Here is a 24074-nt window from a genome sequence, read left to right as displayed (position 1 = left end):
TTTTTTTTTTTTTTTAAATTTATTTATTCATTTATTTATTTTTGGCTGTGTTGGGTCTTCGTTTCTGTGCGAGGGCTTTCTCTAGTTGTGGCAAGCGGGGGCCACTCTTCATCGCGGTGCGCGGGCCTCTCACTGTCGCGGCCTCTCTTGCTGCGGAGCACAGGCTCCAGACGCGCAGAGCTCAGTATTTGTAGCTCACGGGCCCAGCTGCTCCGTGGCACGTGGGATCTTCCCAGACCAGGGCTTGAACCCGTGTCCCCTGCATTGGCAGGCAGACTCTCAACCACTGCGCCACCAGGGAAGCCCTTCTGTCATTCTTAATAAAGTATAATTGGATAAATCTAATGACATTTTTGAAGGTTAATTATATCTTGAACTCTATAGACAACAGCAGTCTGTGCATTTATTATTCTCATTTCCTTCTACACATATATATTTATTTATATATATATTTAAATGATCTGTATATTTTAATTCTAATGGGGAGAATTATAATTTAATTATAAATTACTAAAACAGTATTTTTTACATTACTTAAATAATTTTTTTCCTTGGTGACCATGCTTCTGGAGTATTGACTTTGAATTGTAAAGTGGATTCATTTAAGTATCCCAAGAGTGAAGGACCTTTAACATGAAAATATTTGGGAAACATTAAAAGTAATTTAAATGACAAGAAATAGTTGAAAAAATCCTAACTTGTCAACTATACATTTTTGGTAATTTTGAGGATTTTTAAAAATTCCTAATCAGAGTAGACAGCACCTTTTCACACTTTTAACAAATGACAGCCTTCATTAATTTGAATATAGATGACATGCATCTTATGTTTAAATTTGAAAACTGACTATAACATCTTTGCTTTTAAACTGATACATATGAGAGTTAGTGTTGGTAATGTGTGCAAAACTTCTAAAGTAGTGAGTGCAGATGAAATATTATTTTTTACTTGCCAGAACTTAATATTTAAACAACTCTGATTACCAGCTTTTTTAAGTTCCTGCCATACCATTTAGACCCTAAGAAAGACGCAAATGTACTGCTTATACCAGTAAATACTGATGAATATGTGCTCAATACAAAGAACTATGCTTCATATGATGAAAATCAAATGAACAGTTTCCATTCTCCAGAATGTTTATATGGGTTGGGAGTAGATAAGAATTCATACACATAGAATTTTGGCAAAATATTTTCTATCTACCATAAAAGAGATGCTAAACAAATGGTTCAAAGTTCTAAAGGATGTGTAAGGAAACAATATGTAATCATGGATTTAGCACAAGCATCAGAAAAAAAATGTAGCACTTGGGGCTTCCCTGGTGGCGCAGTGGTTGAGAGTCCGCCTGCCGATGCAGGGGACGCACCGGTCCGGGAAGATCCCACATGCCGCGGAGCGGCTGGGCCCGTGAGCCATGGCCGCTGAGCCTGCGCGTCCGGAGCCTGTGCTCCGCAGCTGGAGAGGCCACAACAGTGAGAGGCCCGCGTACCGCAAAAAAAAAAAAAAGAAAAAGAAAAACGTAGCACTTAAAATGAGACTTGAAGCATGGACAGAATAAGAACTATTAAAAATAGTTTCTGTGCCTCCAGAGGACTGCTAAGATAATCTTAATGAAACATGTTAACATAGGATGCATTTTTTTCTCCCGTTTCTTGTCCAACTTGAGTGAACTTGCATAGTATTTTCAAATATTTAGGTGACGTGTCATGTGAAACAGCTTTGCTCCAGAAGCTTCCTTTATTTTGAATGAACTATATCAAGTTGGAATTTAGAGAAATTTTACTGCTTACCTAAATAATTTTTGTTGAATATTGTCATGATTAAAATGTAAAAAGTAAATTTTACTTTTTATGACTATTTATTTTCTGTTTCCCAAATATATCATAGCTTCAGGGTATAGAGTATAATTTTTATTTTCTCACCACAGTACAAATATTCCCTGCCACAGTTCTTAACAGAAAGAATGTCCTCAAAAAAAGAAAATAATAATACACACAGAGCCTTCCAAATGTGTTCAGATTAAATCCAAGTTTATCATGAACTACAAGCTTTTTTACCTCCCCCCCCCAATTTACATTTCTTGTCTTTTGGCCTGGAATGCTTTTCCTGCAATATTCAGAGGCAGATAAAGGAGTTTCTCAAGTGCTGGAAATTGCAAGTAGGTTAGTATGAATGGAGATAGTGAGTGCGGAAGGAGGTCACATTTAAAGGGTTTCTTAAATATTGTGTGGAAACTTGTAGGCTATGCTAGCATTTTGTAGGAAAATTAACTGGAGTTTCCCAAAAGAGGACATGATCAAATGCTGTGGAGAAGTATGGCAACAAGTAGGCTACATTCTTAATAAAAGCAGTGGCAGTGGAGTGGAGTGTGTCAACATGTGACTTAAAATGAGGAGGTGGATATGCATGTATGGAAAAATAATTTAAGGAATTGTGTTCTGCATGGAAACCAAACTGTTTGGTAACTTTTACCATGGGGAGAAATGGGGTCATGCGAGATTGATAGTTTTGTTGTTGTTATGTATTTTGTTTTGCTTCACTTGTTTCCATTGATGAGTTCTGGAAATTGTATTAGGCTCCTGTTAATGACTACAGGAGGGAGGGAAAGGGAGAGAGAGAGATTGATTGAGAGTGCCCCTGAGCATGTAAAAGGGATAGTAGACACTTGGAAGATTACTCTCAAAGAGTTACAGTTCCTAATTCAAATAAAGATTTTTTTTTTTTTTTTTGATAAGAGCAAAGACATTTCCATTTTAACAGGAAGAAAGGTGCATATAGGCTTGGAGATTTGGTGGTAGGAAAATAAGAAAGTTCCTCTCTGATGACTTCTATTTTCTCAGCGTGCACACACAAATATACCATGAGAGTCACAAAGGAACAGAGCTTGTAAGGACTTAGAAGAAAGAGGAAAAGCTACAAAATAATCCTTTCAATAGTGGGAACTGAAGTTAACTAAGAAAATAATACTAAGATTGTGTAGCAGCATTGCATGTCTCACTTGGATTTAGGGGCATGATTTGAAGACAATGGATAATTATGGTTTTGTGATATTTTTCTTGGACAACATTAAACCCTACAGTTTTCCTCTCTATACCTCTATTTGGATTTCTTTAGCCACCTCAAATTAAATAATGCTTTAGACATAATTATTATCTTCCCCCAATACATTTCAGATCTAGTGTGCTCTGAGAAAATTGTACCAGTATTGCCAGTGCAGTTTAAGCCAAGCACCTTAGAGTCATTCTTAAGATTTATCACTCGTGAATCTGATCAATTAAATGTATCATGAAATCTTGCTGATTTTACCTCATATTCATCTCCTGAATTTACCTACTCTTATCTATCACCATTGGATCCACTCTTGTCCATTTTCGGACCAATGCAACGAAACAAAAAGGCCAAATGCCTCCAACCATGTTCCTTTCCAGTCCATTGCATGTGCTACAGTGAAATGATCTCTTAAACACTACTTTGATCTTATTATTTCCATGCTTAAGACATTGTAATGACCTGTTTTTACCCATTAAATAAAAGTCCCAAATAATAAAAGCCATAAGGTGTTTCTGACCTGGTATCCTCTTCCCTAACTTCATCTCTGCTTCTTTATTCCTACTATCTCCCTGATCAATATTTTAGTGTTTTTCATATCCCTATTGGTCCTCCTCTTCTTTTGGTCCTTTGAAGGCACTGCAGTACTCCTCAAATTGGATAATTTTCCTAATCTTTTACATCTCAGCAGAGACTCTGCTTCCTAAGGGAAGTCTTCTTTGACATCCCAGTCTAAATTAAGTGTCCATATTCACTCCCAAGCTCTTTCTCTTTCCTAGAATAATCATATTTATAATTATTCCTACAGTACCTTTAAGACTCATAAAGGCAGGGCCATGTCTATCTTTTTTACCTTCATAACCCAGTAGCAAGGAAACTTTCTGGCCCACACCTGCTGAAAGCATTTTGTTCAACTACTGAACAGAAAGATACATTTATCTACTTTTTACTTACATTTATATTGTTTCCTATTTCCAAAGTTACCATGGAGGGTTGAAAAATAGTGTAATATGTGATATCATATAAAGTTTTTAAATTAAAAGGCACTCATTAAAAAGAAATGACTTTTGTTTCATGAGTGATAAATGAGTTCCAAATATGCAGAATATGTAGATCGACAGTTCATGTCTGAGAGCAAATCGTGTTTGAAGTGAGAATAGTTTTACTAAAAAGGATGAAAGAAGAAAAATTGGGTAACTTAGCTAAGAATGGTACTGGTTGCTACAGCAATCCTATTATAAGAAAAATAATATTTTAAATCTTCTCCTAATCATTTAACTACAAGAATGTCCCTAATATTATCAAAAAGCTCTTCTTATCTTTCAAATACCTTCACATTTGCTCTGAATTTATGAGAGCATTAAGGCTTTACTATAGCTATAATTAGATCTACTGAAAAAGTACCTTCTCATTTTTTTCAATTCCTGATTATTCATGGGGATGGCAGAAAACCTTAACATGGATTACTAAAACCCCAGATCATTTATAGCACATGAAAATTGGCCCCAATTCATTATGTCTATCAAAAAATTCCTTTGAAATACAAGTTTATCTTTAAGCTTAGCAAATGTTCATTGATACTTGAATAAATGCTCTTAAGTATATATAGTGAGTTTTCAAAATATGAAAAAACGTAGATGGTTGATTAGCTTTATGTTAACTAAGCTCTAAAAAGTAATCAAACCATCAGGTTGATGGTCTTTACTTTGTCCATAATGGGCAATTGGAATATTGAAGTTTGGCTTTATTACCCATTGAGAAGAAAGAAAGATACAAAAGTCTAGGGAATCTACAGAATAAAGAGACTTACTTTGTTAGCATTTACTTACCTGACCACCAACTTAAGAAAAATGTCGGAGAACATTTTCTTCATGTGATTCTAAGTAGTTCAGTGACATTTTTCGTGCCATGCCATTTACTCATGTGTGCATTACATAACAATACATGAACACCTTCTGTGGTCAAACACTGTGATGAGTACTGTGAATGGAAAATTGAATAAGGCACAATTTTTCCCCTTTGTAGAGCATTATAATTTTTATAGTATAAACATGACTGATATTAGAATAGATGCATGTTGAATCAGTAAGAATCTGAATGAAAAGTTCTAAAATGGAGTAAAATGTAAAACAAATGCCTAAAATCTGACTCCTCCTGGAATCAATATAATAATAATAATAATAATGTGAATTAATAATAATGTGAATGATATACCAGCTCAATTATGCATTCTCTCCATTCTAACAGAATTTTGTGAAGCTTTTAGCACCTACTAATTGGTTTATTTATTAATTCAACAACAAAATTTTGAGTAACTACTGTGTACCATGACATTCTCTGAGCATAGTGGAAATTTTGTGTTTCTTCAACATAAGTTGTATTAATAATAGCATAAATGAAAATTATACTCAAAGCACTTCTTCAGTTTTAAATACATGAGTATTTACCTTTTATAATATAATTTCTTATAAGCTCCTGTAGCATAAAAATCACTAAAAATATATCTATTCCAACATGTGTAATTTAAATACTTAAAATACATATTTAATTATCTGAATGAATAGCCTGTTATTTATGATTCAGAAACTGATGAAAAATTTTTGAAATTAATGAAAAGATGGTGTTATATGTAATCTGTGTATACTAGTCAAAATAATGACATTATTCACAAAACAAACACTGCATCTGTTCCAGGGAAAAGCTTAGTCTCTTATTTCTTTTGACAGTGTGCAGACCTGGGTTCTTCAAAGCTTCACCTCACAGCCAGAGCTGCAGCAAATGTCCACCTCACAGTTATACCCATGAGGAAGCTTCAACCTCTTGTGTCTGTGAAAAGGATTATTTCAGGAGGGAGTCTGATCCACCCACAATGGCATGCACAAGTAAGGAAACCCATGGACATTTGGTGATGCTAACTTTCACCAGTTTGAAGAAAGAGCATGATGGAGCCTGTTACATTCTATTACCATTTCCCTTAAAACAGGCATAATGTTTAATCTTCCAATATAGTATTTCACCAGATTTCAACCTTCTTGAGTAAGCATTGAGAAATTTGAGTCTTTTTTATCACTTACTGTGAGAAGCATCCATTTTCCCTCATTTCAAATTCAACATCTGAGCCACAAATATGGAATTTTTCCTTTTATTTTATGATTTATTTTAGTGTTCACGATAGACAAACATGACTTTGACAAATCCATTTTTCCGTTTCCGGTAAACCTTTTTAATTTTTCTTTCTCTTCGTCTTCCAAGGCAGCTTTCTGATCACAAAAACATGCAGTACATGGCACTTCTACCTTCTTGTTCTAACCTGGCCCACTAAGCTGCAAAGACCAATGAGAAGGTCATTTATAAAAGAAGACAGGAAACTCTACACAAACATGGAGAACTGGGGGTTGGCAAATCATATTTAAGAGTCAAATATAAAATCAGTTGTCAACTAGGATTTTCAGGTAGCTGTTGTGTTTATTAACAGTGAGTGTCCTTAACTGTTATTAATTATATGATCAGGTAATCTTATAATGAGTAGATGAATATTAAACATTTAATTCCAACAGTTGCAGTGGGTACATCCACATCTATCAATGTTTTGGTGTTTTTGTTTTTCTAGTGTTCCACATGTTTCTGGGAAGGAAACAAATTTATGTGTTAGTTTGCTTCATGGCAATACTTCTTTAGTTTTTCTACCATAGTTTCTATAGCAGATCAAACAAAAACAGAAAATTGAAGGGAAGAACAGTGAATCCCATCTCCCCATAACATTCAGTTTCCATGATGTCCCATGTTTTACTATTTTAGATCCCAGTAAGTTGTAGGTGCTTTCAAAGATGAAGACACATTTTTTTGAAATTTAGTATTCACGGGTATCATACATAAAGACATACAATTTCTTTACTTAAATATCACAAACTGAAATTTTATCTGAATTTCAGTGTCAGTTTCATCGTGTCAGCGAAACATATTTTCATAATTTCTCAAATCATTGATGTTAATTAACTCTATATTGCTAAAGATCATTCTTTATCACATTCTGATAATTTTATGGGTTAGATGATTACTAATTATAAACAATCCTCTTCAAATAAGTAAATGACATTATTATATACATTTTTTGAGAGGATACATTTGAATTGAGGAGATATAAACAATGATTGCATGTGATGCATATTGGTTTCAGTGGAAATTGCTTCAATTATTCAGAGCAAAAGAAAGCCCAAATAGTGGCGGGGGGCGGGGGGGGAGTGTTGGCTAGACTGTAGTTTGGTAAATTAGGGAGAGAAAACCATATCTTGACCTATTTAAATTTTATTAATTTTGTAAGTATTCTTTCTTTAAGTAGTCCATGCATGACCTTTATCTTTCTCAGCACAAATGTGAGCCCCCCTTTCTGTAAATTTACTAGGTTTGGGAATGGTGGAGAACCCTGCTCTGGTGGCAAGGACTGCTTAGCTTTCTTTTAGGACCTGAGGCTTTATATTTTCTCTGTCTCCAGGTGTGTGAGTTTCTAATACTGTGTCTCAAAAGAACACTAATTTGTATGCATTTCTCAAAAAAGACTATTGGGAGTCCTGTAGAAGATCTTTCTAATATATAATCTGTGAGTGTGTGTGTTCTGTTCTTAGTTGCATTCATAATAACACAAATTCTTCATATGATGATACCCTTGAACAGATGAGATGGCTTGATTGATGTCTCTTTGGCTCTTTGCTATTAAATTTATGGTTTCAACTACTTTTAATGTTTTTTTCTGGTACTCTGGACAACAAAATGTTATAAACCTGTAGGAAAAGAAAATCAAACAAAATTCAGTTCCTAATGAATCTGTTCAAATTGAGGGTACTTCTCACAGCTCTACTTTCGTTCATGCATCACATCTATTAGCAGGACAGTGAAATTTCATTACATTATTTTTAGGTGCATGTCAGTCTCAATCTCCACTGGTTACCTCTACTTTAGGGATTCCCTTGAATATGAGTTTTATTTTGAATTTGAGAGGCATATGTGCCCCCACCCACATGCTGAGGGGCTGTTAGTAGCAGAGTCAAGAAAAAGAGTCAGACTCTGATGCAGTTTTTACAGATTTAGAGGAAAGGTGGTAACTGAGGGGTGTATTTCAGTTGGTAGAAAAAAACCCTCAGAAGTTTGATATCTTTTTGAAGTAGACAAATTTCAATTATATTTTACCTTTTTCTCACAAGTAGACCTGTAACATTTTGATCTCAAATTACATTTTCTCCATAACCTTCCACTATTAAATAAATAAGGTAGAGGGAATAGAAAAAAAAAAAAACCACTTGTATTTCCATCTTAAGTATTTGTTTCAACTTAAAAGTGACTGTTTTATATCGAAGTGTGTGAGGTTTTATGGAAAAATTCACAGGGTTCAACCACAAATATAACTAAAGTGGAGATTGTTTTGTCAAAACTGGCAGCTTTTACGTTATGGGGTTCTTTAATTTTAAGTGACATTTTATAAATGGTACGTAGCTTTCTTATTACTTTTAAATTTAGTCCTCAGTAGTCATGGCTTAATAAATGTTAGGTAGAAATTAACATTAATTTCTATATTTAGAACAGACAGCACATATTAAGATAACTAAGCTATGTCATCCTAAGTAGCTTAATTTATGCTTATGAACCATTCAACTACCATCACAGTCCATTTTATTCCCTGTTGGGAAATCTTTACTACGTCTGAAACAAATATAAATGTATTTTCTCTTTGAGAACATCTGATCATATAATATTAACAGCTGACTGAAGTTGTAACTGAGTATCTAAAAATCTACTATAGAGTCAGACATGATGCAATGAATTCTTTTAAAGACTCTATTTTTTAGAGCAGTTTTAGGTTCACAACAAAATTGAGAGGAAGGTGTAGAGATTTCTCATGTATCCCCTGTCCGCACACATTCATAGCTTGTCCTCGTTATCAACGTCCCCCACCAGAGTAATACATTTGTTACAATTGCTATGTAAACAAGGTTAATTCTCTTTAGTCTGCTAACTATTATTTCAGAAATAAAGTAATATACACATGAATATTATTTTTTATTTATATATAAATTTATTCTGCTGATCTTTCAAGGTCAGAACATGTTCATTTTTCCTCTTATTGTGTTTTTGAGAATTATTTTTAAAATAAATTTTAGGTTTCCAATTAAGTAAAATTCACAATTTTGCAGAAACACAATATTAAAGCAATATCAAAGTAAGCAAACTCTTATTACAGATTGCAATGTTGATCAACTACTTAAATCCTAGTTCTTTCTTGACATATGAGGGAGGTTCCAAATTCTGTTGGTGGTTTATCGGTAGCTATGCAATTTATTTTGAGATAAACTAAGGCTACTTTTCTACTTTTTGTGGAATTTGTAGTCAAGAGCCACACTAATAAATCCTATTTCTACCTGTGCTCATTGCTTAGTAAATCCTTCATGTTTACTTCCTAGGTTTCAGAGATGAGTATCACTGAGGAAGTAATCTGTTCAATCCCCAAGGAGAATTTGTCCTTGGACTTGCCAAAGAACTTGCCACTATTTGAATACATAATTTTATTTAACATTTTTTGCATAAATATTTTTACTCCATAATTCTTTACATATACACTAAGCAAAACATCTTTATTTGAATTTGCAACTTTGCCAAGATAAGTCATTTCTATAGTATACCAACCCCACTATTGTTTCTACAAAGGTATAACAAGATTTTTCAAAGATTACTACAAATTGATGACTCTTGCATTCTCCCTGCTTAACAGATTGATTGCAAATCCATTTTGTTTCCTTCAGACCAGAGATTTGTGTAGTAAACAATGCTTAATTTTATCATCTCAAAATTTGTTTTTTTCACTTTACTTTGCAAACCAGGACCCCCCTCAGCTCCTCGGAATGCCATCTCAAATGTTAATGAAACTAGTGTCTTTCTGGAATGGATTCCTCCTGCTGACACTGGTGGAAGGAAAGATGTGTCATATTATATTGCATGCAAGAAGTGCAACTCACATGCAGGTGTGTGTGACGAGTGTGGCGGTCATGTCAGGTACCTCCCCCAGCAAATCGGCCTGAAAAACACCTCTGTCATGATGGTGGATCTGCTTGCTCACACAAACTATACCTTTGAGATTGAGGCAGTGAATGGAGTGTCCGACTTGAGCCCAGGAGCCCGGCAGTATGTGTCTGTAAATGTAACCACAAATCAAGCAGGTAAGTGTGATGTCTAACTAAATCATGTACCTTAGGTCGAGCACTGTCAGTCATCTCCACAGCTCAGGGCAAAGTTGCCTGAGACATGAGAGATGACTTCTCATTATCCAGAGGGTTAGGACTTAAAGTAAAATACATCTTGAAATGCTTTATCTTAGCTCTAAGCAAATAAAAGCTAAGGCTTTCTTAGCAGACACATCCATGGACAGAAAAAAAAAAAGATAGGCTTTAATTGAATGTTTTCATTAAAAAATACATTTCTGGCTCAAATCCATTTGTGGCAAAATTTTTTATCCCATAACTTCACACAGTGCAATAATTACAGCTCAGATCTACATTTTTGTTGTTTTACTTCAGGTGTTTTTGTTTAGTTCATTAATTTAGCAGGTAATCTGGCAGGTTGGTTTGTTTGTTTGGCACCACATCTGAATTTTCTTTGCAGATTGAAATAGGGTTTTCTTATTATTTCTATTATTATTATAATAAAAATGCATGAGATAATTTTTTGATAAATCCACTTATCAAAATTAAAATAACTATGAACGATTGTACAACCACCATACATGTGAAGATACATCTATATGCCATATGAAGATCTTGGAAATATTAGGGAGTAATTATTAAGGAGTAGGGAAAATAGTTCTGCTTGAACTACTAATTCCCCTAAATTTTCCCCTCAAATATTTAATTTTAAGTAAACAATATAGAAGAATTATTTTCTGTTAAAATAAAAACCAAAGATAAACTATGGCTGAATTAATAACTCATTATGTGGCAAGAGTCATTCAAAGCCTATGGGTAACTTATAACTTGTTTTTGTCAACAGCAAGTACATGGGCGGAAAGAGGCATTAAATGTAACTTTCCTTCTATTTTTTGGCCAAAACTCTCAGTCCAAGCGCATAAGTTTGTTACCTCATAATTACCTCAGGTGGGCTTTTGTGGGTGAGGACATCTTTGCCGGTAGAGCTCACAATGCAATAGGATGTGTTTGACTGAATCGAATCAGACTTAATTCGTATAATGTTAGTATAAGTTTGTAGGTGGTGGAATGATCTGGTTGACAAGAGAATGCTGTTGGTAATCAAGTTTTGGCCGAAATAATTTGAATTATTGGATGTGTCAGGTAAATGACGTGGTTATCTCTTGAGAATAAAAAAAAGAAAACACATGCTATTGAGTTCATAGTTATGTTTGAGTGATAAAACTGAAGAAAACATTCAAAAGTGTCCCAGATAATATACAGGTATGTGCGTAATTCACTAAGAATCATTCTAAGCACTCTAGATGTTCTCATCCATGTTGAATACATGCCAATAGCATTTTTTATTCCATGAGAAAAAACACGGTACATGTATACACCACTGTACTCAGTGAATCCTTTATATTTTCTCCATTTACTCCCTAACCTAAGGTTGAACTAATAAAAGTGCTAAAAAGAGCTAGACAAAAATAGTGAAAATTAGGTTTTCCTTCAGTATAGACTCAGCTTCTGGCAATACTAGTGTATGTTGATTTTCCATCGCAGTGTCTAGATGCCACAAGTGCTCTGTGAATGTGAACTGCCTTCCCACATCAGAAAAATACTGGCATTAAACATTTGATTTCAGGCTTCATATGCAACGTCTTTCAAGCTTACTTGGTTCTACCTGTGAATCTTTCATTAACATATTGAAAGCATATTGAAAAATCATTAAGAGTTGTATCCCTTTGGGAGGACATTTTCTAAGCTTGCATAACTTTCTTTGAAAGATATTTCTCTGATGAACTAGATGTAAGAAATGACCGTTTATTTTTTAAATGATGTTATTAATAAATGTTTGGTCTAGTTGTCTTTGACTTGCTGGCCTATTAGGACTGCAAAGTGTGTTTTTTATTTTTTCAACTATAAATACCTTAAATATCAAGAAAGAATAATTTTTATCCAGCTGTTCAAGGCATGGCTATCATGTAAAACAAACATTTGTATTCAGAGCAGAAACTTTTGGTTGCTGCTTCTTTTCCCCAAGTTCTCAGAGTACACATAGTGTAAAATCACCACAAAACTACCCCAAAAAAAATCAAAATAAGAAGGGAGATTTTCGCAGTATCTGACATTTCAGACCAACTAAGTCTCAATTTCCACAAAAATTATTAACTTCAAGTAGCTCCTAAAAGCTCTTAGATTCAATGCCACTATGCTGGACATTTATCAAGTACCATCATTATAGAAAGTGGGCTGTAGTAGTTGGTTTTAATGTCTGAATTTTTCTTCAGCATTAAATTGAAGAAAGTTATCTGTACCATATGCGGTTTTTATATAAAACTTCTTTCAGCAGATTCCAACATTAGTTTTATTCTCCTCTAAGGAGTGTTTTTTGAGAAATGCATTTGTTTCTTAATTGATTTATCTCAACTTTATAATTTTTTGTCATTTTCTGATTGATTTATATTTGTGACAAGAATGTGATATATGAACTGTCCAGATTCAAAATTATATTCAACAAGTACAAGAAGAAAAAAATAGTAATTTTTTCAAGATGAGAATCGTGCATTAAGCTAGAAACTGAAACTGATTAGATAACCCTGGCTCAGTCTATAAAAGGAAATAATGATTTCGTGCCGAGGATAGTGATTAAATGATTAATTTATGGATGTTTATACAGCATTTAAGACATTTTTCCAGCTATTAAATCATTATGGAGTCTAGCATCTTGCTTTTGCGTGTTGCCTGAATTCAAATGATACTATTTTTGCATGTAATTTAATAGTCAAGTCAAAAGATGAAGTTTTAAGAAAAGCTAAATACTATAATTAGTTGGAATTTATGGGCCTTGTAAAATGTAGCATAAGTACTTAGGTTGACAAGGAAAGAATTACAGAGTTATTGCGGGGATTATCATGGTCAAGAAATATAAACACATATGAAGGGGGAAACTGAGGAAAAAAAAGTAATTTACAAATGGACTTGAGGACACAGGGTGGGGGAAGGGGGAAGCTGGGGCAAAGTGAGAGTAGCATCGAAATATATAAACACTACCAAATGTAAAATAGATAGCTAGTGGGAAACAGCAATATAGCACAGGGAGATCAGCTTGATGCTTTGCGACAACTTAGAGGGGTAGGTTAGGGATGGTGGGAGGGAGGCTTAAGAGGGAGGGGATATGTATGCATATGGCTGATTCACTTTGTTGTACAAGAGAAACTAACACAGTATTGTGAAGCAATTATACTGCAATAAAGATGTATTAAAAAAGACAAAAAGGTAAAAGAACAGTGTGAGAAGGGGAAAGTGATAGGAAAATACTGCGTTGGCCAAAAGATTCATTCGGGTTTTTCCGTAACATCTCACGGAAATGTGAATACTTTAATCACATAAAGAACTCTAATAGTCAAATTGCAAAGTGGATAAAATAATGGATATACAAGCTGTGCTTTATTAAACTCAAACTTAGAAAAGGAATAAAATTCATTGAGCTCCTCCAGTTTTCTAGTGATTTTGTCTTTCTATGCAGTGCCTTGTTTTAAAAAATTGATGTACATTTAGTAATTTTTCTTTATAGAAAAAAGCATTTAGATTATTAACATGACAATGCTTCTGTTGTTCTCACCTGTTGTTCTTCTGTTTTATTATTTTAGGGCATCTAAAAGTATATATCTGTTAGATAGATGGATAGATGGAGGGTGATATATCAACATAGGATGAAAATTAAAAATCCCATTGAAGCAATTACTTTAAATGTTTCATTAACTGCTTACAAAAGAGTGTGCATTTATAATGCTCTTCTATAAACATATTTAAAAAATTTTTACTTTAAAATAATTTTGCACTAGGCATACTTTATCAAGAATTAAATCATAAAGCTCTTTTAATATATGCAAATGTATATTTTATCCCTAGAAAGAATAAGCTCATTCTAACTGAAAAACCAAAAGTATTAACACTTTAATTTGCAAAGATACAGAATCTTAATTCTGAGCTGAAATAGACCAAATTTTAATTGTTTTGAAATAGTCTTAGACTCTTGGACTTTTTCCTCACAGCACTTGATTAACATGATATGAGTTGCAAAGTGCAACAAACACTTTGGAGGGAATGTCCCAACCTGTCCCAGACTATCAGAAATATCACTAAGAAATGTGATTACTGTATTTCGAAGGGTTTTATTTCTTGGTTCTTCCAAAGGTGTCTGGGGGACATGATAATCCCATTTCATCAAGTACTTTCAATTTGATGCCATTCATGTAATTGTCCAGCATGATGTCTCACAGGATGTGGAGATGATCAGGGTTCCTGAGACTAAATTATGCTGTAGAGTTGGAAATTTAAGAGAATGCTGAATTGAGATGGTAAAAGTACATAGTTGTTCCTGAGAAGAGGGCAACAAATGTTTTCTGTTGGTCTCTATTGATTGAGATGTTAAAAAAAATGTTCATTGTCACTTGCTAGATTATTACTATGATCATTCTGAGAGTCTTTGTTGATTTTCTTCAGTGGAGAGAACTTATTGGCTGTATTTGTAATCACCACTTGATTAAATGTATTTTTGTTTGCCAGGATTAGTTTGTCTTCTATACAGATTAAACAGGTAATTTAAATCGGCATGTTGGTAATCCCCACTCTTTATTCCTTTACTTTTTATGGTGACACTAATTGCTGCATTCCCCCCATGGATCCACTAAAGGTGTGTGTTTACTCTTTTGGCAGGAGGGAGATGCTTTAGTTTGGTCATTACTACAGTTTTACAGCTTTTACTGCATGAGCCTCAGAGACAAAGAGACATTTCTTCCAGTTGAAGAGAAAGTCTTCCAAATATACACCAGTAACCTGGTGAAATAATCAAAGAATTGAATGTGCCAGTTGTAATATGGGCTCAGGACAAAATCTCATTCATCACATTACCATCATAGCCTCCATTCAGATCAGGGTTTCTTGGTATTCCGGATTCACTTGGATTAGTGTTAGCTCAGAGGCAGTTTTCTATAATTTGTGGAATCTATATTCTATACCCTAGTTTGTAAATCTAAATTTAGATCCAGAAATCTACATTTTATAATCTGGGCGGTAACACCCCCCCTCCCACTTATCTAGAAATGGCCAGAGATTCGTCTCAGATAAACTGAGAAGGAAAATGTATAATGTTAACATATGTTACTATTGCACAGTCCTTCTTAAGGACAGTCAACTTTCTCTTCTTATTTAGGGGTTATAGGGTAAGTAGACTAAATCAGGTCTAGGAATTCGTGAGAGACCATGACTAACTAGGTCACTAAATTTTGATGTGTATTTCTCAGACCTTCATATCATTAGTGGTACAGATCAAATGGCCCATTATTTCAGTCGCTAAATGCCATCGTACTAGACTTTTTCCATTCACATCTGCTGCCTATTATGAAATCTGTTCCCACTTTCCTTCTAGTGGTAAAGTGCTACTACTTGGCCTCTGCCATACTTGAACCCTAAAGAAATCAAGAAATCATTTCACTGCATCTTCAACCTCTGTGTTCTCAAGTATAGAGAACAGCAATTTTAGAGATTTTATTTATAAAAGTGGCACTGTCCTCATCAATTTATTTCTCATCATTATGGTAATGAAATTGTCTTCTGGGTCCTTTCTAAAGATGTAATTAGTGGATAGTTTCATAGGTCTTAGAAAATAAATCCACTTTAACATTCCTATTTCAGTAGGTCATTTAATCCCTTCTTCTACATTAAAACAAGGAATTCCCAGTATCTGAACTTTATCTAAAAACTTAGCCCACCTTTCAGTCCAGATTTTGGTCAACTAATTGAAGAAGCATTTAGCACTTGTGATAGCTACCTGGAGAATGACATTGGATCCAGAATCTCTAATCATGCATTTATACCAGCTTGAATGAAATTGTTTCTCGCTTCTCTGTAAGGAACACATAGAATCCATTTTCACACATATTTCCTATGCTTTTGAAGATTTAAGTTACAGAATCTTGTGAGACTCATATTCAGGGAGCTTCTTGTCTCCAGTATTGACCAGGTAGTTGGCTGCCAAGAGGATGTTGGGATCTTGAGTTCAGATGGAGTAATAAGTTTGAGCAGGAAGACAAGTACTTCCTTCTATCAGTTAATGATCTTAGATAAGGTATTGAAGACATGAAGGAACAACTTCTTCAGTGAAGTGTGGGACAGCTTAATGGTAGCAGGAGAGACTCAATAAGATTTAGAAGTTGAGAATATTTTGAATCATCTGTATTCTCCTACATATCCACATTCCAATGCTCAGGGTTTCACTCTTTTTTTCCGGTCAGTGGCCTCATTTTCTCATAAGACAAGGCAATAAAGTCAATCATTTTAGCAGTTCAGGAATTCTGTGGGATAATACTTGTTTTTGATGTGCAGTTCTGTCATCCTTTTCACCATTAAGAGGACGTGAGACACGGCAATGGAGACTCTCTGATCATCTAAATATGACTTGAGCAGATAATTTAAACTTTGAGAAGCTAATTTTGTTTCTTTAAATTCTGCAGTGCAGTTAGACACAGGCTATCCTTCCGATATTGCTTATATTTCTCATGCTTTTATGGTACTAAAACAGATGGAATTTGGTCACCAAAAATATTATCCTCAAGAATCACTTTATTTGAGGTGACCAGAGGTGATAAGACATATGCCCCGTGTTGTTAGATTACCATCCTTTAAAACTACATAGGTTCTTGCTACAATGAAATTCAACCAGTCAAACCACTGGTCCAAATCCCCATTCCTTTAAAAGACTGTTGCCTGTGACACTTCTCTTTGGGGAACATTTTTTGGTTTTAATGTCTATTTTCTTAGTTGCAAACGAAATTTCCTCTGGTTTAAACAGAAAAGCCCTTTAATAAAAGGTATTAAGTGGCTTATACAATCATTGAGAAAAATAGATTCAAATATTAGAGGCAAGTTTCAGGAGAAATGCCCAGTACTCTACCAGAGATCTGGCCTGATGAAGCGAAACATTGCCACTGCAGCTGTCAAGCAATAAATGGCAGGCACTTTACTTTATTGCAGTTGCTGCTGCCATTAGTAGCATTGCTATTTTGGAATCTCAAATTGAAGCTACTGAAAAATCTTCAGATTTGCCACCATATTCAAACTATGATATCCAATGAATTTGTTCGAATTTGAATGAAAATTTCTACATAAAATTGTTAAGCAAGTTATCTCCATTATTTTGAAAAAATCTGTTTTTTCAAGTAATTAAGGTTTGTTTATCCTATCTTTCTCTTTTTCTTCCTCCCTTCCCCCTTTCTTCCTTCTTTCTTTCCTTTCTTCCTTCTTTCTTTCCTTTATTCTTTCTTTCCTTCATTCTGTATTTTCTTTGTATTTCAGATGATGTGAGTTGAGTTAATAATATGCCTTAATTCATGGCACATTACCATCTTTGAGCTATGCAAGGTCCTCACCTGGTTTATATATTTTCTTATGTACTGCTTTTATCCCAAATCCATTTTCCTAAACAGCAGCCTTTTCATGGATTGTTTATTTCTATTCATAGGTATTCTTATTAAAAGTTTATTTAGCATTGGATGCATGTGTTTTTAATTTCATGTAATCGTTATGTTAAATATCTCATTCTGACTACTAAATTTTTCACCACAATCAAAATATTTTATAGATCCACTTATATTGCTTTTGGCCATCTAATGTGCTGCTTATAACTGTCTTACATCCACTGCACTTTACACACTAATTCACCCAGGGACAAAGACCCAGATCCTTTGACTACCCAATCTGCGGGCATTTTTTATTCAATTTTAAGCCCTAATATAGTGATGTTCATTCAGTATACCCAAATTTTATTTTATAAAAAAGGAAAAAAACTCAATAAAACTGTAGGTCACATTTTCAGTTCTTTTCCAATTTCCCTACACAGTGTACCTAATATAATTTCATTGTCTTCAAAATAAAATACACAGAGCAGAAACTGTGTGCATGTGTGTGTGTGTGCATTGAATCTGTTACACAGAGCAGCAAATTAGTGTGTTGGTTAAAGATCTAGACTGTGAAGCCAGACTTTCTGTTTTCCATGCTCTCTCTGCCACTTACTAGCTATGTGACATGGTAAGTTACTGAAACCTTCCAGAATCTCAGTTTATCCACTTGTAAAATGGAAAAAAAAAATAGTATCCATAACATTGGATGGTTGTGAGAATTAAATGAGTTAATATCTATAACAAAGAGTAATGCTTAGCACATAATAAGGTATTGATAAATGTTACTATAGTAGTATTTAAGAAACTTTTCAGTAGTATTCCAAATAGTGTGAGTTCATAGAAGAAACTATGAGATAAATAGCTTTTAGACTTTATGAGTATTATATAGACAAACTCATTGGTGAAGTAAAATAAAAAGAAAAAAATTCAAAAGTGAAAAATAATATATAGAATCAGTGATGCTACAGGTAACAAAAGCAACTGCTTCAAGTTTGGAGGAGTAAACTGAGATTTCATTTTCCAGTGGTGACTCTATCTTCAATGATTTCTTAAAACACTGAGTTTTATATTGGCATTGAAGTTTTTCAATTCAATAAAATATCCACAGCAATAACATAAAGAAACAAGAGAATAACAGCATCAAAGTAAGAGCAAAAAGGGGGAAAATACTTTGTGTATAGAAAATAGTCATAATTTTCATTTACATCAAAATGTATTTGGAAAAATACAAATTTTGTTAGCTACATCATTTTTGTTTGTGGACAAATATTAATTTGTCAATTATTGACGTTTCTAAGGAAATATATCTAGAGACAAATGTTTTGTTTAATTACATATCATGAATATCTGTACATTGGCCTCATACTACCAACAAAAATCTTTTAATTTTGCCAATTGAAGCTGCCCATCCACATCAAAACTTGGCTTAAGTGAGGCACAAGTTCTGATCTTTTCCTATGCCTATTTGCTGTTTTGAAAACATGGTTCAAAAATGAGACACTAATCTGATGAATTTCTCCATAATTCATCTCTAGTGTATTTAATAAGGATTAGCAGATGGGGTGGAATATTTTTAGAAATCCTCAAAATACTTGTCTGGTTCACTGACAAGAATCTTTCTAGAGACTTCTCTGGTTTCTAAAAGAGACTTCAGAGACTTCTGTTCCTTCTTTTTTTCCCTTTCTACCTACTGTGGTACCAATAACAGAGACTATGATGGCTAGCATGTTTCAGCACTTACTGTGTGCACATTGCTATGCGAAGAACTTTATTTGCATTTTCTTATTTGACTCTAGCAATATCTTCATGACATAATATTATTATTATTCCCATTTTTAGGATGAAGAAACTGAAGTTTAAAGATCTGAAGTGATTTGCCCAAGGTCACAAATCTAGTAAGTGAGGGAATAGGAATCCAAACCATGAAATTCTTACTCTAGAGCTACTGTGCTCTGAATCACTAGTACATATTGCTGTTTCCTCTGCCTGAAGCCTATTTCTTACATCATTGTCCTAGATAGCTCAGTCTTCAGATCTGCTTAAATCTCTGCTTCCATAAGAAAGTTTGCTCTGCTCTCCAGTTTGGGCTTGCCTCTCTAAGGTAACCTGGAGCACAGGCAGTGTAACTATTTGCTTTCTTATCTATTTTTCTGGAATCTTCCCCTGGGGATCACAATAATGCCTGGAACCTGTGCTTCTTAAAATATTACCTAAAATAATGAGTTCAATTGTTTCTCTATTATTTGAATTAATGTTATAATTTCAGTTACTGGTGTGATGTGTAATGTGTTTCTAAATTTTTCGTAATTCTTCAAATAATTACGTGCTAAGGTTTTGTTTTCTTATTTCTGTTGAGTGCCTCTCCCCACCCCCTCTCTTTTAAATTCAGGATCCAGACACAGAGCCCTAATTGTAATTCATAGGTTTAGGTTTTATGGAACTCTGAAATAAGACATTATTATTTAAGGTCTACTGCTTAGCTGGCCTTCCTACTTTCCTAATATCTGTTTCTTTAGACACTCTAATCTTGACAAAAGGATTCACTGCAATTGACCGAACTCATTCCAGAGAGGAATTTTGTATAATGATTGCTGTGCTATTTAAGAGCAATTCATGGTGTTTTCAATCTATAGTGTGTTTATGAGTTACTTACTCATGAACTGCACAGTCTGCATTTATGGTTCATTATATGCAAGGGAGGGCCCGAGAATCTGCATATTTTAACACACACACACACACACACACACACACACAGAGTCAGTGATTCTGCTGCAGGGTGTGTTTAGCCCACATTTTGAGAAAAATTACACTTGCGGGAGGTTATGATATTTGTTTCCTGTCCCTCCTCTCTAGGGAAATGGTGACAACGCTTAATCAGGTTTGCTTGATGTTGCTTTTCTCAAAAGCTCTTTACCTGCTGATTTCTGTTTTTGTGCCAGCAATGATTTTGTTAATACTATTTTCTTTCTTTCTAATGTGGGTACTCTATTCTGCCTACTGCTCACCTGGAAGCTAGTTTTAAACTCTGCTCTTCTGTGTAATTCTGGTTGCAAACTCACTCCCTATTTAACAGAAACATGGTCAAAAATCCATTTCAAGTGTGAACCGTCATGTGGTTCAGTTCAGAATCAGAGCAACTCACTCAGCATTTGAACTGTTCAATCATTCATCTCATTGGCATGTATGCTGTGAACTTATTTGTGTAAAGATGCCTATTGTAAATTGATATGCATAGAATATCAAGTTGTTTAAAACCTCACTCTGAAGTGCTGTTGCTCTCTAGTCCTTGAGAACAAAGTTCTGAAAGCATTCCCAGTGACCTGGCATCATGTAAAGCTTCTTAGTGTGCTCTTTAGATGTAGCATAATACAGATGCGAAATCATGTTTAAATCAAGCATATCCATGAGTCCTCTATTAGGTTCTAAATGAAGTTTACTTAGAATACTGAGATGTTTTTTGTACAGCATGTCGAAATGATTTGTTCATGTGATTTTCCTGAAATTGACTGCCATTCATTCAAACATCAAGTATTTATTCAGCACCTCCTGCATTCATCATATGCTACTGAGCATTCTGAAAGATACAAAAGCAGTTGAAGTACTCCATCCTACTCCAACCTTAGAAGTTTTTATTTTCTTGCTAGAGAATTAATGAATTGAAGAATAAAGTCTAATAAAATAAAACAGAAGAGAACTAATGACAGTTTGAGTATTAAGCGCAGCAGCAATAGCATCAAATTCATTATCTTTGGGTGACGATATGGATTGACTTGTTGACTTCACATTGTTTTTCTCTGTATTTTGCTTCCTTTATCACACATACATGTCTGTAGAGGCATTTATTCAAATCCACTTAGGATATACAGTTGCATCTATTAAAAATAGATGATACACCATTTTGTAACTGCCCTTACATCTATTTCAATAGTCATGCCTTGTTTGGTGAACATCAATACCAGAGTGATCAATCTTTGCTGATAATGACCTATTATTGAATGATATATTAACACAAAATGAAGTGACAAAAATTATCTTGAGATTATTTAACTGTTGGGATAATTTTAATTTATTCTGTTATATCTAATTTTATTAATATTTGACAGTCCATTTAATACATTATTGGAATTCAGTCAGAGCAAATTACCTATTTGTAGCTTGGCACACAAACACCAATATCTTCTTTGTCAAAACAAGCATCTAGCTTGAAGAATGTGTTTGAAGATGTGAAATGTTTTCCATTAAACAAAATATGCTTGCAGTGCTGGCTTTTTGATCTCACTTTTTACAAATTTTCTTCCATTAGTAAGAAAAGAGAGCCTAGATTATTGAATCTTCAAGCCTAAAAGGCCTGAGGATATGACCTGTACTGCAAACCGATGCTTAAACTACAATTCGAGCAATGATTTCCCTTAGGCTTGTGGTAGAGAACCAAATACAAATACAGTATTATTCCAAACAGTGCAGTTTCTCTGCTTTAATTACATCTATGTATTTAAAGTATATGAATTTAGAGGGTGTCTATCTATTTTTTAAACAATCTTTATTTTTCCCTAATAAAACAGTAAATGACATTTGAAGATGAAAACTTCATCATCCTATAAATTACTAACCTTTCAAGTTATAATTTCTGTCATCAACAGTATACTCATATTAATAAGACTTTATTTGTTATTACTTATACTTAATTAACCCTTTATACACTATAGATATAGAAAGAAATAGTTCTATTTCAGAAAAAAACCTTTGTTTGTAGAGAGTAAATTAGTAGTGTTTTTAAGTTATTATTGGTAGTAATGGGAATGGTGGTAGCAGTTTAGCAGTGTGGGTTTCTCCTTTTCCGGTTTACAAGGCCAGAGTATTTTGTTATACTACAAAGACTCTTCACTTTAGGAGTTTATTTTCGATAAGACTAGTTACTGGTATTAACACTAGGATTAAGAGAAAATATAAGATGGATGCTATTTGGCCTACAATTATGTATGGGTGTTCTATGGGTTGGCCTCCAATTCATGTTAGAGTTAGGAGATCTGTGACTAGTACTCAGAATAAGAGTTGGCTGAAGGGTCGGAATATTATGCTTCGTTGTTTAGATGTGTGTAGTATTGGGATGAATATTAGAACAAAGATTGAGAGTAGTAGTGCTAAAACTCCTCCTAGTTTGTTGGGAATTGATCATAAGATTGCGTATGCAAATAGAAAATATCACTTATCTGCAGGGGATACATTCCAAGACCCCCAGTGGATGCCTGAAACCCTGGATAGTACGGAATCCTATACATCAGCGGTCCCTACCTTTTTGGCACCAGGGACCGGTTTTGTGGAAGACAGTTTTTCCATGGACGGTGGAGGGGGTGTGTGAGCAGTAATGTGAGCAATGGTTCAGGCAGTAATGTGAATGATGGGGACTGACAGATGAAGCTTTGCTGGCTTACCTGCCACTCACCTCCTGCTGTGTGGCTCAGTTCCTAACAGGTTGCGGACCAGTAGAGGTCTGTGGACCGGGGGTTGGTGACCTGTGCTATACACATATACTATGTTTTTTCCTATATATTCATATATACATAAGTTAGGCACAGCAAGGGATTAACAATGATAACTAATAATAAAATAGAACAATTGTAACAATATACTGTAATAAAAGTTATGTCAATGTGGTCTCTTTCTCTCAAAATATCTTTTTGTACTGTACTCACCTTTTTTCTTCTTGTGATGATGTGAGTTGATACAATGCCTATCTGATGACATAAAATGAATGACCTTGGCATTTTGACATAATGCTAGGCTGCTATTGACATTCTGATGATTTGTCAGAAGGAAGATCATCTGCTTCAGGTGGTCCTGGATCATTGAGCCATGAAGAAGTGGATTTTTGGATGCCAGGAGCAGAGGATGTTGATGGTTGGGGATCCTAGATGGGATGGAGCGGGTCAATGAGAGATTTTATCACATTACTCAGAAGAGTAGGCAATTTAAAACTTATGCTTGGCTCGTGGGTGAGGCCTGTAGGGGGTGGAGCCAGGAGGAGGAAGTTCCTAGGGACCCTGGGGATGGTGTACACACTGCGAGTCACTTGTCAGCACTTGTCTGAGGCAGAGGCATCACCACGCTGGACCTGAGTGTCATGCACAACAAAGGATAGCCCTCGCACACATTACAGCCTTTCCACTAGGTGACCGAGTTGTATTTCCTTTTAAGTCTTGTGGATCTTCTGTTGGAAGCCATTTCTTCAAGTGTTTCTTTCTTGATGGTTGCCTCTCTTTACACCCCTGAGCATTTGCCTTTAAAAGTAGTTCAGGAGAGGGGGAAGATGGCAGAAGAGTAAGACACGGAGATCACTTTCCTCCCACAAGTACATCAGAAATACATCTACATGTGGAACAACTCCTACAGAACA

The 24074-nt window shown here is 34.6% G+C and overlaps 1 protein-coding gene across 5 annotated transcripts in view; it reads left to right on the top strand.

Annotated features, from left to right (window-relative positions):
* Window positions 1–24074, top strand: part of EPHA5 (EPH receptor A5) — a 321883-nt gene that overhangs the window by 134116 nt on the left and 163693 nt on the right. For all 5 annotated transcript variants that reach the window (XM_032632597.1, XM_032632593.1, XM_032632596.1 and 2 more), the window contains exons 4-5: window positions 5775–5930; window positions 9918–10253. In XM_032632597.1, the coding sequence (XP_032488488.1) occupies window positions 5775–5930; window positions 9918–10253 (492 nt within the window). The remainder of the gene's footprint in view (window positions 1–5774; window positions 5931–9917; window positions 10254–24074) is intronic.

Source organism: Phocoena sinus, chromosome 5, assembly GCF_008692025.1.
Source record: "Phocoena sinus isolate mPhoSin1 chromosome 5, mPhoSin1.pri, whole genome shotgun sequence".
Classification (NCBI taxonomy): domain Eukaryota; kingdom Metazoa; phylum Chordata; class Mammalia; order Artiodactyla; family Phocoenidae; genus Phocoena; species Phocoena sinus.
This window is presented reverse-complemented; position numbering and strand designations above follow the sequence as displayed.